General features: G+C 39.9%; 1 protein-coding gene across 1 annotated transcript in view; it reads right to left on the reverse strand.

Annotated features, from left to right (window-relative positions):
* Nucleotides 1–15428, reverse strand: part of LOC131224229 (histidine--tRNA ligase, cytoplasmic-like) — a 41527-nt gene that overhangs the window by 4276 nt on the left and 21823 nt on the right. The window contains exons 2-7 of the mRNA XM_058219768.1: nucleotides 4201–5723; nucleotides 3510–3689; nucleotides 3076–3333; nucleotides 2704–2838; nucleotides 754–1038; nucleotides 107–250 (exon numbers count right to left, since the gene is read on the reverse strand). Of these exons, the coding sequence (XP_058075751.1) occupies nucleotides 107–250; nucleotides 754–1038; nucleotides 2704–2838; nucleotides 3076–3333; nucleotides 3510–3689; nucleotides 4201–5723 (2525 nt within the window). The remainder of the gene's footprint in view (nucleotides 1–106; nucleotides 251–753; nucleotides 1039–2703; nucleotides 2839–3075; nucleotides 3334–3509; nucleotides 3690–4200; nucleotides 5724–15428) is intronic.

The raw sequence follows: 15428 nt of genomic DNA on the forward strand, positions 1-15428 counted from the left end.
GATAGCATTAACAACAACATATAGTACCACAATAAAATACAGCAAGATCATAATGCAGCATACATACTAACACAATACTGTGACAGCCATAGAAACATAAAATCACCTGGTTTTTGCCCTTTTCAACCTGCTCCTCCATTATTGTAAATACTCGCTCAATTCCGAGGCTGACACCAACTGCTGGGACCTGCTTTCCACTGAACATACCTACAAGATTGTCATAACGGCCTCCAGCAGCAATGGAACCAACCTACAGACAGGTGAGTTAGATATGTATATATGAATAGAATGTACCTCCATTACAGAATAAAATCTTCCAATGAAGGCCAATTATAGTTACAGAAGTCTACAATAAGCAGGATGCCTAATATGGAAGAAGACAGTGCATCTTGTGGGTATGAAGTAAACATATAAAAGATCTTATCAGTAGAATAAATTCTGCAATTTCATTGTGCCTCTCATGCAGAGTTTCAAATAATATTATCCCTTTGTCTCAACCTTAAATGAAAAAACAAAAGGTTCTCCCAAAAAAAAAAAAACTCAAGGTTGTTTAATTATTATAAAGGAAATATAAGTTCACCATTGCAGATAAAGAAACTTGGCAGCAAAAAACACCAAGGTGTCACACAGTCCATACTGAAAAAGACAAAATTCACCTATATGCGTGTGTGCGCGCGCGCGCGCATTATCATCACCATGCAGTGACCACGTGTAGCAAGGAAATACATCGCATTGGTAAAATAAAATATTTACCTGTGTAGAACCTCCTCTGAAAACAGCTTCAAATATAACTCCAGTATAATAATCAAGACCTCTTGCAAGACTCAAGTCAAAAACCACTCTGTTTAAACACTTCGATTTTTCTAGAGCTCTAAATAAAATCTCCAAGTCATTCAGCACAAGGACAGATCCGTCATTCTCCAAAAACTGGCTGCCCACTTGTTTCAAGTCAGATAATATTTCCAAGGGGGGTCCTCTTTTCTTCACAAATTTACCAATCTTTTCTGCTGTTTCAACACTTAAGCCCTTCTCCTCCACCTAGCATATGATGACATAAAAAATATATAGAGATGTCCACCATTTCAAGACAATATAATAATTGACTGAGAAGAATAACGCAACAGGATAAGATAAAAAATAATGACTTCAAGTTATAATAGAAGAATAATTAGCCTTAATGGAAGCAATGGGATAGCTAACTAAGGGATCCTTAGGGAAGCGATGCTGTGTGCTGATCATTATCCACTGTGTTAATCGATCCTTGTCACTGTCCTTCCTTTAAAGTAGTTCCAGAAACAGGGTTTGACCCGGAAAAGTCACCCTTTCGTGATATTTTACATGACAGTGATCGAGCGGATGTCGACAAAGACAAATGGAAGGACCAAAAGTTCTCTTTATCAGTCAAACAAATAAATCTATGGTTAGCAAGGTCCAAAGTTCTCTGTTATGGCTGTTTTTTTAATAATTAAATAGTTCTAACTGAAAAAGACTTGATTACCTATGGTCTAACTGAAGTTATGGTCCTTGATAGAGTGCTATGGCGGAAAAGGATTCGTGTAGCCAACCCCAATTAGTTGGGATAAGGCTTAGATGATGATGATGAATTAAATAATTCTAGCTGGATCAATACAAGATTGAGGAATATGCAAATCTTACTCAAGCAAGTAAGAAAAGGGGGTCAACATACCAATTAATCTGTTCGCATGGGTGGTGGGACACACCCAGGCGACCTTTTCTATTTTGGTCCCAATGAAAGGGTGAATCACATCTTCTTATTTGCATAAGATTAGCAGGACTCAAAAGGATTGATGCTCAAACATCCATAACACAAAATGTAGGCCACCGTGGTTTAAGACTAGAGAGTGGCAAGATCCACCTTAAATAAAAATATGAGGACCCAATAGAATATGGAGTAAATACCACTTGGATGAGTTTAAAAAATTGAGAGAAGGTAAAAGAGAGGAGTAGACACCCAATAGAATGTGCAGTAAGCTATAACTATGAGAAATGAAACTTAGTATCCTATTCCTTGCTCCGTATATATGAGGACCCAATAGAATATGAGGACCCACCTTAAATATGAAGACCCAATAGAATATGATGAAGTAAATACTGTTTGGATGAGTTTAAAAAATTAAGAGAAGGTAATAGAGGAGTAGGCACCCCATAGAACCTGCAGTAAGCTATAACTATGAGAAATGAAACTTAGTATCCCATTCCTTGCCCCGTATTCCCAAATAGAGAAAAGAGCAATGAAGCATAAGGAAATTACAACGGCAACAGACAAAAAGTGGGAAAAATTAAAATTGAAACTGAAAAAGAGCAAGGAATACCACACAAAAGGCCCTTTCCAACTTTGGACGGGATACCAGCTCTATAATGGCTGATTTTATGGGAAGGGATCTAGGGTTTCTAAGATGCTTCTAAGCCAAAAAGAGTTACTCCTTTTGGAAAATAAACTAAAATTCTAAAGCTACCATGGTACGCGAGGATCATGGGCCCTTTTAATAATTATTAACCAAAAACTTCCTTGATCATTTTTGTACCGAAACAAGAAATTCTCATCCCTACAGTGGCACAACTGTATGGACTGCGATGCCCATGGGATTGCTGCAGAATGCAAACTGGAGAATTCAGCTATAAGTATATGTTTCTTTGACAACAAGTACACTATTTCTATTCTTATCAGATGTGTTAGCTCACCAATTCCTTCTTGACCTGCTCAAATGATTGCTTGTCCAACTTGTCAATACTTGAACATACTGTTCTAAATTTTTCAGAAGATACTCCGCAAATCTCCAGCATTCCATCTAGCAACTTACGGTGATTTAACTTTATCTGCAATGGGAAAACAGCTTCTTAGAAACATCACAATAGGATCCAGAAAACAATTTAACAGCCAACAGAAAACCATTTAAGGCCAAAAAAGAACCAAATGAAAGAACATAAGCCGATGATGTAACTATGAATGCAACACAATGTATTAATGTTGGGCTTTAGGAAAATTTTATAACATCGAAAAGAAAAAATGTACACAAAAAAAAAAAAAAAGGTTTGATCCAGTAAATGCAATACCTCGTAATCACCTATGCTTAATTCATCCAGCAGTTCAGTCAAAACTTTAACCACTTCAAAATCAGGTTCCATCACATCATATTGGCCAGCAATATCAAAGTCACATTGATAGAATTCACGGTACCTCCCCTTGGATGGGTTATCCCTTCTGTATACTTTAGCTATTTGGTACCGTTTCAACGCATTGATATTATACATGGCTAAGTATCGGGCAAATGGAACAGTTAGGTCATACCGCAGAGAACAAATCTCGCCGCCCTGCAACAGGGGAAACAGGAACTTTACAATATCTTGACAAGAAGGATCAGACCAGATAATAGTATTACCATTTGAATCTTCATATATATATATATATATATATAAACAGCAAGCTAATGCTATCCCCAAGGAAAAGAAGGATACGAAACCAGCTAACAATGCAAATTCACACATACCTGGTCAGCAAGGTCATATATTAACTTTGAATCTTCCCCATATTTTCCCATAAGAGTCTCCCGTAATTCAAAAACAGGAGTGTCTAGGGCCACAGCTCCATGCCTCTTAAATACTTCTACAATGATTGAAAATGCTCTCTCTCTTACTGCCATTTGTTCTTTCCCAAAATCCCGAGTGCCCTGATAGATACGTAAACTTAAGGACAAGTTATTAAAGCAAAGGGAACATCAATGCACAGAAGACCACGAAAGATAAGAATGTGCTTGAAGATCAAATGGTTTTGCAGATAAATATGTTGCAAAATCACTTTGACAATACAAGTTTACAGCCAATGGTGGCAATTAGAAAAATAAAGTCCTGCAAAAACTACTAAACACTTGAAAAGGTATGTTCGCCATAGTTGCAGCATCTACTCATCAAAGAATATAATAATGTGGCAACAATCTCAGCATCTGCTAATCGAAGCTGTGTGGTCTTCCCTGTCCAAGTTACAATGAATAAAGGGGCTACGCCAGTTGCTGCAGGCAGAATCATTCAAATTTTCAAAAGAAGAGTTCCCAGAGGCAAGACAGAATAATCTATTCATCTCAGTCGAAAAACACAAAACTATAAAACAACAGTAAAATAAGAGGAAATAAGAAAAAAAAAAATCAACAATTTTTAGGTTCCAACAGAATGAGTAGTTCTTACCTTAGGAATTTTTGGAAGTCTTCTGACTTCATTGCTTTCCACGATCTCTTTCACCTTCTTCAGAAGAGCATCAAGTTCCGGATCCTTTGGATTAAAAAATAAAGAAAGCTCTTCCGCCCACTCAACCAGGACCTTTGAACTGTCAACTGACGTCCCGGCATTACTATGGAACTTCTCTTTAATTAATTGCCTTACAACGGTAGTTCCCTTTCCTAAAACTTTCTTCTTCCTCTTCTCATTCTTCCTTGCCGCATTTGCATTTCCCCCATTTAACAATGCATCAACTTGGCCTTTTTCATTCGGTTCATTCAAATCAAGTACAAAAAGCGCCAGTGCTGCTTCCCAAGCAAGAATCTCTCTCAATCTAATCAACAACTCATATACTTCATGCAAAATGTCAACAAAATCCAGCTCCAAAGCAGCTTTCTCTGAAACTGACCGAAAGCCATCTCTCAAAACCTCAACCCCTGGGCAACTCTTCTCAAACACCTCGACCACACACGTCTGTAAATCAACATCCTCAATCGATCTGATACCCAATTTTGCACGGCTCACACTACATTCACCCAAGGATCGAATCGACATCGCCAGAGGCAACACAGCTGCCACCAATGCCTTCCCTTTCCCACTCCCCCCGCAAACTGTTTTCCTCCTTACTGCTGAATTCAACTCAACCCGAACCCGTGCATGCACCGACTTTGCTGCTCCCCTAAAACTCCCGTGAACCATTGGAATCTCTGAGACTGCATCCGAATCAACCTTCCCAACATACTTCGAACCAAACAACAAATCCTTCATGTCGCTCGCAACATCCGTTTCATCCTTAACTGAAAACCCCTCACCAGAGACTGGCAAATCGAACACTGTGACATCGGCATGGGCCGCCTCGCATGACAACGCAGCGACCGCATCCGCAACAGTTACCAGCGCTGACAAATTAGAATCCAAAAGCGCATAGATTCCTATCAAAACCGCAAAAGATTCATCAATGACCCCGATTTCTTCAACAACCGCTCCGACCTCCTCCACATTCTTACCGTTCAGCTTCAAGATTGAGCTGAGAAGTTCCGAACCGGAACTGAAATCTAGAGATTCTGGAAGGAAGCTGCGGTTTAGAGTCTCTTCGATTAGGGCGGGGAGGACGGGGTGGACGGCGGGATCGGTAAGGAGGAGCTTGTTTAAGAGTACGACGAGAGCGGCTCGAGATTCTTCTAGGGTTAGAGTTTTGGGATTGGATGGAGAAGGAGGAGGAAGGGAAGAGAGGGATTTGGAGTTGGATTTCTTGGAATGAGATTGAGAGAGCTTTTCGAGAATGGAGGAATCGATCTTTATACGCGACACGGACGTCGCGACTGAATAGACGGAGGATGAGGAGAGAGAGGAGCCTTTGCCTCCGACCGTTATAACGGACGCCATTAGTGGAGAGGATGGAGCGGGCAGGAGAGAGCTTCTTCTTCTCCCCTCTTTACACAGCAGCAGAAATGGAGTCGAAGTTGGCCATTTGAGGAAAAAAAAAAAAAACTTTTATACTCTGGCAGAGTCTGATGGATGATACGCATGCACTTACAAATCACTTAGAAATTGTATGCGTTGATACAGCTAATTCAAATTAAAATGCCCAAATTATGGTCTTTGTTTAGAGGTACCATGTACCAAAGGTTAAGATTGTGCTTTTTTGATTATCTGACCACTGGAGTGGTGGACATTTACTGGATGGTTAAAATGAAGAGAATCCAATGGTCCTGTTTCAACAAACAAGTGTTCACGAATCAGAGATTAAGATTGCTCAGCAAATCCTATTTGGAACTGTTGGCCTGTCATCATTTAGCCAATTTAAATTTTGTTGATATACTCGTGTATCAAGCATCTGCTTTTCCAAAGTATCAAATGATTCCTCAAACCACTTTACTTTCTTTCTGGGAGAACCATTTGATACTCTGACAGTGACTTGCTGTGCAAGTTCAAGAATTGTACACCTTACATACATTAACTCAAAAACTCATTTGACCACTGGAGTGGTGGACATTTACTGGATGGTTAAAATGAAGAGAATCCAATGGTCCTGTTTCAACAAACCAGTGTTCACAAATCAGAGATTAGGATTGCGCAGCAAATCCTATTTGGACCTGTTGGCCTTTCATCATTTAGCCAATTTAATTTTTGTTGATATACTCGCGTATCAAGCATCTGCTTTCCCAGAGTATCAAATGATTCCCCAAGCCACTTTACTTTCTTTCTGGGAGAACTATTTGATACTCTGACAATGACTTGCCATGCAGGTTCAAGAATTGTATACCTCACATACATTAACTCAAAAACTAAGTCATAGATAAGCAAATCTGTTTCATCGAAAAATCTTGACCTTTGATTGGAGAGCGGTCCTATAAATTCGATAGTCAGGTAGCTAAATAAGCAAAATTTTGGCTCATGATGCATTTTTAGCCATCCAATATATTTGATAGTCAGATAAGTAGGACCATATTGTGGAATTTTTAATTTAAAATTTAATTCACATTCCACCTACGCAAATTTTAAGCTACTTCTAAGTCCCTGCTCATCATCCACTGCACAGTAATGAAGTTTTTGTCTTTGAAGGAGGGAAATTCCGGCTGCTTGTATTCACCCTATAAAGATATTGTTTTTGCTTTATGGCAGCACATAAGCTACTTTTAAAAAAAAAAAAAAAAACCTAAGTAATATTGAACTACCATGCTGGTATCTTTTATAAAAGCTACCTTATTAATAGAAGTATTATCATTCTACTAACCTTTCTTTAATTTTCTTAAAGTTAGGTTGGGTCATGGTGGGAGCAAATGGTTGACAGCACTAGTGACCCCACCATGATTCTTATGTGAAATTTTTCCCGACTACCAGGTGTGTCATTCCGTTTTAATCCTATGGCCCAAAACTCAGCTCATCCGAAATTTGGGTGGACCGCATGATTGGAAATAGCATAACAAGGTAATACTCACTTTCTAAATTGTTTCTCTACGCGTAGCCCACCTAAATCACAAATAGGCATGAATGTGAACTCCAGGCTTAATTTATGGTGTCGCATCTAATGGTTAGAGTGGATTTTATATAATTATCACGGTGGGCCTTGTAAAAATCAAGGCCGACGTGTGTTTTTAAATCATGAGTAAGCTTAATATGTTGACTTTGGGCTAAATTGAGATTAAAACATTTAATGGTTAAAGTGAATTTTACGTACACATTATGGTAGTCCTCCCCAAAAATCAAGTGGTTGCCTCCCTGTCCAAGCTGTTCAGACAAGGTAGGGACTGGAACATGTGCTATATATACAATTTGCACTAGGGCAATGGGGTCGGCTGGACAAGGTAGGTTGGCCTACATTTTAAGCCCAAGCCCATCCTTTGGGCCAATTCCAGAAATTCAAGCCCTAGCCCTCCAGGGTCCGGCCACCCATAGGCATGGGGTGTGAATTACTTGTAACCGAGGGTTGACACTCGCATACATACTGAGGCAGGCCTGACCCCTGGAAACGAGTTGCCTAGTGACCTTCCTTCTGGAAACGTGTGTGGAAGCAATGCAGACCACTCCAATCGTCAGTATTTTCAGCCCATCCATTCTTCAGTGACCCACTGCCGAGTAAACAAGCCTTTTTTGTTTTTTGTACATGGTTATGTTCACGGGTGGGTGGGTCCACCATATTTGCCTCTCAGGTGTCCAACAGACCCTGTAGGTTGGCTCTTTTTCACGTTATATAGGTCGTGATTAGGGGTGCACACGGTTCGGATTCGGTTTCAAAAGGGATGAGAACCAAAGGTGGCCCCCTTCACATGAATGGTCCATATCAACAACTAGCAGTGACCAATTCATCTATCTCCTTAACTATTCGGTTCCAGTTTTGAAACCGGAACCGAACCGTGTGCAAGAAATGGGTGGGGAGTTCTGACTGTAGTCACTTCCTTGAAGAGAGGGTTGCCAACGCGCGTACCAGAACTACAGGTATGCGATGGACCCGACTCAGTCTACTCAGGGATTTCTAACATTGTAGAGAGGGTTTGGGTCTAATATCCTGGACCTGATTAAGAATTAGTCTACCCAGGGATCGGATCAGGTCTACCATCTTAGATGCAGTTGAAACTGGGTTGGGCCAGATCCAATTAATTTTATTACTGATATTATTAAATATATATTGATTAATCTAGTAAAAAAATGAAGTTTGGTAAACAACATGCATGTAAAAAAGAGCCTGTTTACGTACCATGCAATGCAGAAGAGGGACATATGTGCAATGTAATCTATTCATTAGATGGTTCTAACCATGTAAATGCCCTTATTTAACCTTGGACCGAACTCGAAACAAGGTCTTATAAAGACCCAATGGGTACCCAGACTCAATCAGGTCCATGTCCCAGTCCTAAAGATTGAGAACCTGACCTGAGTGCCAGTTAGCTTATCTAAGTAACGTCAGGTTCAGCTTGGACACTCCTTTCATTGGAGTCAGGAGCTAATATGATAACCATTAAAATGCATGCGCCTTTCAACCACTCTCTAGAGACAGGCCATCCAAACTTGCTATGATGAATGCGGATGAAAAGGGACTCCAACCTGATTAGGCCTGCTACGGTTACTTTCAGGACTCAAGCCCAATCTGACACCCTAACATCGGTGCTTGAAGAACGTTCAAAAGTGGTCAAACTTCAAGCACTATCTGGGAGAAAGCGAAGGTAATATGATTTTGCTAAGGCTATGTTTGGAGACCATGGATTGCATGCCAAACAACGGATAAAGGAAAATGATTTTTCTTTGATCGTATGAGTTTTAGTTGTCTAGATAGCTAAAAAGGGTGGATTTTACCTAGCAATTATTATAGTTTTCCATAATTGTGATTCTTTGCATAAAAGATTAAGAGAGTATTGTGAGAGGAATATGTGATTTCACTTAAAATCAGGTCTTGATGGTTCTCATAAAAATTATTATTGAATAATAATAATAATAATAATAATAATAATAATAATAAATTTTTATTTTTTATTTTTATTTTGCATTGGATTCCATGCATCCAAACGTGCCCTACAATGAACATGGGTATGAATTGTTAGAGCATTCTATGAATATACAGATATACATGTATTCATCCGTGTATTTATTTATATTTATCCATATACTTATCTATAATATAATTGTAGATAAATATTCCATAAGGTCATTTGGATTTGGAGATATTTGAGTGCATTTAGAGAGTTTCAAAGTAAGCTCGAATGATACTGGTTAGTAACAAAACATTAACTTTTGCTAATAACTCTGAAAATAGCTTTCTTAACCGAGCAATGTCCTGATTGAGTCTCTGAATTATAAATAAATAAATAAATAAAACCTAGAACCATGACCATTCTCTATGCTAGAAAACATTGGAAAGAGAATGACCATTTGTATACAAGTCATTTTCATTTTATCAAGCGGCCGTTCACATGTATGATACATGTCATAAATGTTGAACCGCTAGAGAATCATGAAGAGCTTTAGAAAACAATATTGAATCAATGTTAGTGTCGATTCACAGCTATCCCTTAAGTATTGTTGTTGCGGCCATTGTTGGTACTGCAACGTCCGGTGGAATTCATTTTTCACCCTAACACCATCATGGGGCGAGGCATGGGTTTGGCCTTGACCTAGATTTTGAACTGGTTGAAAGGGGCCGAGCTTAGGCTGGGCCAAGGTCTATCGAAGCCTGGCTTGAATAGTAAAAACCTAAGACTGAGAAAGGCCAAAACAAACCTGCCCAAGCCCGGCCGAAATGATTGTGCACAGACTAAGAGCCTGTTTGTTAAATTTGAAGTCCGAAGTCAAATTTGAAATTTGAACGTGAAGTCGGAAAAATAACGGTGAATCTAGAACAACCAGTTTGTTAACTAAAGTCTGCAATATTTGAAATATGTTAATTTAACACATTTACCCATATAAAATAATCATAATTGAATCCACACCATTAAAAACTTTATAGATTCCACTGTAATGTTTATTTGATATCTAACATGTTAATAATATAAAAAAGATCTGGATGAAATAATTATATAAATATCACCTTAATCCAAAGCCTTTATTGCCCACAGGAAATTTGTAATGTATATTGTTGATGCAAAAATCTAGTTCATCTTCACTAAGTTGACACCTAACATGTTAATAATATAAAAAAGATCCAGATGATATAACTACATAAATATCATCTTAATTCGAAGCCTTTGTTGCCCACAAGAAACTTGTAATGTATGTCGTTGATGCAAAAATCCGGTTCACCCTCACCAAGCTTTGAGCACCTGCACAGGAGGTGAACAAGGGAGACCCTAGCTAAAGCAAGAAACCCTCCGATGCCAAAGTTAGGCTAGGAATCTGGGTCTAATAGTGTAGAGGGGTTCTAGGTGAAAGATTTTGCATACCTTTTTATGTAGGTGAGTCCTTTATTTATAGTGCAGGTAGAGTAGGATAATCCATGATTTTAGGCATGACCTCAGCGGTTACATGAGACGTGTGCAAGTGTTGACAATTACCCTATAATCATGCAACAAACCGTTATGCTGACATGCACTCTTATCAGATCGTGGGTAGATTTTATCTCAATATACTGTAAGTGTATTCCATTTTATTGAGGCTGGCCTCCAAGGCTCAGATCATTTGATCGAGGCCAAGGTCTTTGGTGGAGGCTAACCTCTAAGACCCAGACCATTTAATGAGGCCCTTGGTGGAGGCTGACCTCTAGGACGCAGATCATTTAGGGAGGCCTTTGGTGAGGCCGACCTACCCCTCCAGCACTTCAAAGTATTTGAATTTGTACTTATGGTCAGTCCATTTTTACCCACAACATGTGTTTTATCTACGCAATCCATTTATTTTTCCAAATCATTTTAAGAAATGATTTCAAAAATGAGAATATTCTAAATCTCATGTGGCCTAGAACTTTCATGGTCCATCAATGGTCAATCACCATCGCTTCCTATGGTATGATCCACTTAATAATTGAATTTGCTTCATTTTTTTGAATCATGCCCTAAAATGAGCTTTCGATATAAATGAACGGAGTGGATGTAGTCACATAGATCACAGTAGCCCCCACAGTCAGGGGTCTCACTTGGGTCGATGGATCGAGGGTCTCACCTAATTTGCTCCCCTCAATCGGAGAGGGAATTGCATGCTACCCCCACCAACTGGAAGCAGATTGTTTGGTGTACCACACACCACCTATTTCGCCAGTGTGTTGAGATAAGCAAGCTCTGTGGATCCTATCATAAGGTATGTGTTATATCCCAACCGTTGTTTCATTTGGAAAGCTTGTCTTAAGACTTAAACTGAAAAATAAGACAGATCTAAAGATCAAGTGGACCACACTGCAAAAGGCTATGGGGGATTAAATGTGTACCATTGAAACCCTTTTCGGGTCACAAAAGTTTTGGATCAATATGATATTTATTTTTCCTCTTCATCCAGGTCTGTGTGACCTTATGGACAGATTGGATGGAAATAAACACTATGGTGGGCCCTACGAATGTTTTAATGGTGAGAATCATTGTCCCACTGCTATTTCTAGTGTGGTCCAGTTAAGATTTAGATATGAATAATTTTTGTTATCATGCTCTAAAATGATCTCACAAAATAGATGAACGGTGTGGATATAATAAGTACATTTTAGCGCTCATGTAACTTTGACATCCTTTGAACCGTCCGTATAAGTACTCGAGCGGCAGTCCAAGTCTTTCCCACGGGCATGGTATGTACGCCAACCAATTCGCTTTAACGAATGGAGCCAGAGACAGTCTGGTTTTATGGGGCCTATCCTAATGTATTTATTTTATCCACACCGTCTGTCCATTTCTTAGTATCATTTTAGAAAATAACATGAAAAACAAGCTAGGACTAAGACTCAACTGAGCCACACTTACAAGAAACAGTGGGATTTGGGTGCCTGCCATATAAAACTTCTTGTGGCTACAGAAGGCTTTGATCAAGATGATTTTTGTATTTTCCATCCATTTAGGTTTACGTGACCTTATGAAGAGGTTAGATGGCAAATAAGCTTCACAGTGGAACTCGAGAAGGTTTTAACGGTAGTCATTCCATTCCCGCTACATTCTTAAGTGTGGTCAACCTGAGCTTTGGATGTGAATATTTTTTGGAATCATGTTATAGAATGATATAGAAAAGTTGATGGATCGGTGTGGATCTAACACATAAATCATGGTTGGCCTAGAGAAGTGCAACAAGTTAAAAGTTAGGTTCCTATCATATAAAAGAGAAAATTTCTATATTAGATGGCAATTTTGAATTAAAAAAATAGTTTCTTGGAGCGCATTCTTGATTCACCTTTAAGCTAGACTTCGATCACCGATAAAATTCTGCACAAAATTACTGGGAACTTTCCACGTTGGGCGTTAACAAACACCACTAAACAATGAGAGCTTTCCAAATTCTACATTAAGTAAAAAATTTAATTAACAGGCTCTAAGACTCCAATACCCTTATATCCTACTGGCCGGGCCGACGGGCTCTCAGAAAAAAGGCTGAGCCTAGACCAGTTATTAGACGGTCTAAAAATTGTTCTGGGCGTTGCCCTGTGGCTAGTATTCCAGCCCAAGCCCGTGAAAGTGGGCCAGGCCTAAAGCCCGCAACTGCCGCCCTATCTTAACGTAGGTAGGTGCATTGTTGGACCATTACCTCCCGCGATCCAGTAGGCTGGGTACGACGCTGATCGTGGAGCCCAACTTGAATCGCTTGTTTGTATATCCACGCCACCCACCCGTTTTTCTTACTTATTTTAGGGCATGGTCCCACAAATGAAGCACATGAAAATCTCAGGTGGACCACGCCAATGGAAACAGTGACCATTGATTGCACACCATTAAAAACTTCCTAAGGTACACCGTAATGTTTATTTGCCATCCAAACGATTGATATCCACGGATGGACGGCGTGGATATACAACGCATATATCGGGCTGGCCCACAGCCAGGGTCGCACCCGCCTGGCTGGATCCGGGGTCGCAGCTAATTCATGCTCTACCTCCCGCAACCGCTGCACTTGATCGTAACCGCTCAAGAGGCAGGTCCGCAGGGCCCGTAATGGATGGACCATACGCCTATCCGTACAAACGGATCCTAAAGTTGAGAGGAGTGGACGGGTCAAAGGGAGAGAGGCAACCATCTACATTCAAGTCCATTGATTGGATGCTTGTAATCTTTGGTCGGCTGATGATTTTGATGGTGTGGTCCACCTCTTGAATGGTCCCAACAGCCTGTATGCCACATGCACAGCGGCACATAGATTTAAAGAGGTATTGAACAGTGGTTGTCTTTCATACACGTGGACCATACACATTTCTTAAAAGCTGGCAACTCATCCACGAGGTGCGGTGTCAATGCATGTCAACGGTAGGCCTTCCCATGTCTTGGGGCGTATTATTGACAGCATCGCCTGACATTGACACTGATAGGATGATCCGAACCGTCCGATTTGTGTCCATTAAAATATGATTATATAGAAACTGGTCGACTCTAAAAATTCCGTTGCTGGTATCCAGCTAGACTGATTTTCTGGACTGTGCTCTATCTGTGGTGGGGTTTGCTACTTGAGCGGTTTTGGTTGACACACGTGCGCTACTTTTGTGGGTGGTGTGAAATCACACAGAGGATGGTAACCAAAGCCTATTCATCTGCTTATTTTTGGGCCATTGTCTATTGTTTTTGGGCCATTGTCTATTCACCAGCCTATTCATCTGCTTATTCACCCTGTTGCTTCTGCTGGCCCCCTACAATGCTCAGCGTGCCGTCAAACCAAAGCATTAAGTGAGCCCTGCCATGATGGGATTGAACCAAAAATCAGGACTATCCGATCATTAGGTGGGACCCAAAAATCAGGACTATCTGATCATTAGGTGGGCCGCAACATTGGACAACTATAAATAAATAAATAAATAAATAAATAAAACTTCCAAATTCACATTATAACCCAAGTTATGGCTGGATCAGCCTGACTCTTTTGGGGCCTCATGGTGGGGCGACCCTGATGGATAGGTTGAATGCCATTAGCACACTAAAGTGGGCCCCACGTATAACCCTTGTAGAATATGCCTATTCCATGAGGACTTGTAGGTGAACCGGCCTCATTTAAAAATTGAAATTACAACCTTGCATGAGCCGCCTAATATTTCAGTCAACCGCCATGAAAAATTGAAAACGATGGGCCAACTTCAATATGATGAGTGTTTTTTAACAAAAATAAAATCATGATTTCCTTTTTCCCTCCCACGCGACTTCAGATCCAGAGTGCGCCACAGCTCAAGATCTACATGATGAGATGGTCCAAAGATGATTCAGACCGTCTATGTTCATATTACTACTGTAAATTAGTTATTATGGAATTGCCATGCTTCAATGATCCTATCCTTTGATTTTTACTGTTGAAATCTTCAAACCATCAAAAATTTTAATTTCATTTATTATAAATTCATCTAAACATGGCGATGTTCCAACCATCCCTTTTAGTGTAATTCTCATATGGTGACCCATAACATAGAGTCCACAACATGAATGGTCCCGATGATCATACGCTCCCTCAACATGTGTGCTCCGGCAGTAGGTAACCATACATGCTGAACTGTGAGTGCGATGGAGGCAAGATGAACACATTTAAAAATTTTACCTTGTTGGATAAGTGAAGGCCCCCACATTAAAAAAATCTACCATGTTGGATAAGTGCTACCCTTCTTTTGATAATGCATATGTACCAAGTTGTAATATTTTATTAGTAGGAAGCTGTCACATGCTACTGGTTGTTGATGTGACTAGCTGTGTGTGGAGCCCACTATTTGTATGTATGTCATCCTATCCATCCAGTATGGCTCCATGATGAAAACAGAATGGCCAAAAAATCATGCCATTCTAATAATCATGAAAGTCATATGATAGAAAACAATGAACAATGGCCCAAAAGCCTTAAAATTCAAGCGGTGGTTTACCTATAATTGAATTGGCACGATTTTTGGAGCACCTCACTTTTAAGAGGCAACGGCATTATGCCAGTTGGATGCCATTAATACATTGCATCCCAGCTAGCTGCATTTACAGCCAATGGTAGGGAAGACCCTTGACTTTAAAATAGTATGGAATGAAAAGTTCAAGCCAGAATATGGTAGAGCCATCACTCACAGTAGATACATGTGACATGGAATACACAAGCCAGCATGGATGGTTTTTATCTAAAAAATAAGTGGG

This window comes from Magnolia sinica, chromosome 2, assembly GCF_029962835.1.
Source record: "Magnolia sinica isolate HGM2019 chromosome 2, MsV1, whole genome shotgun sequence".
NCBI classification, from domain to species: Eukaryota; Viridiplantae; Streptophyta; class Magnoliopsida; order Magnoliales; family Magnoliaceae; genus Magnolia; species Magnolia sinica.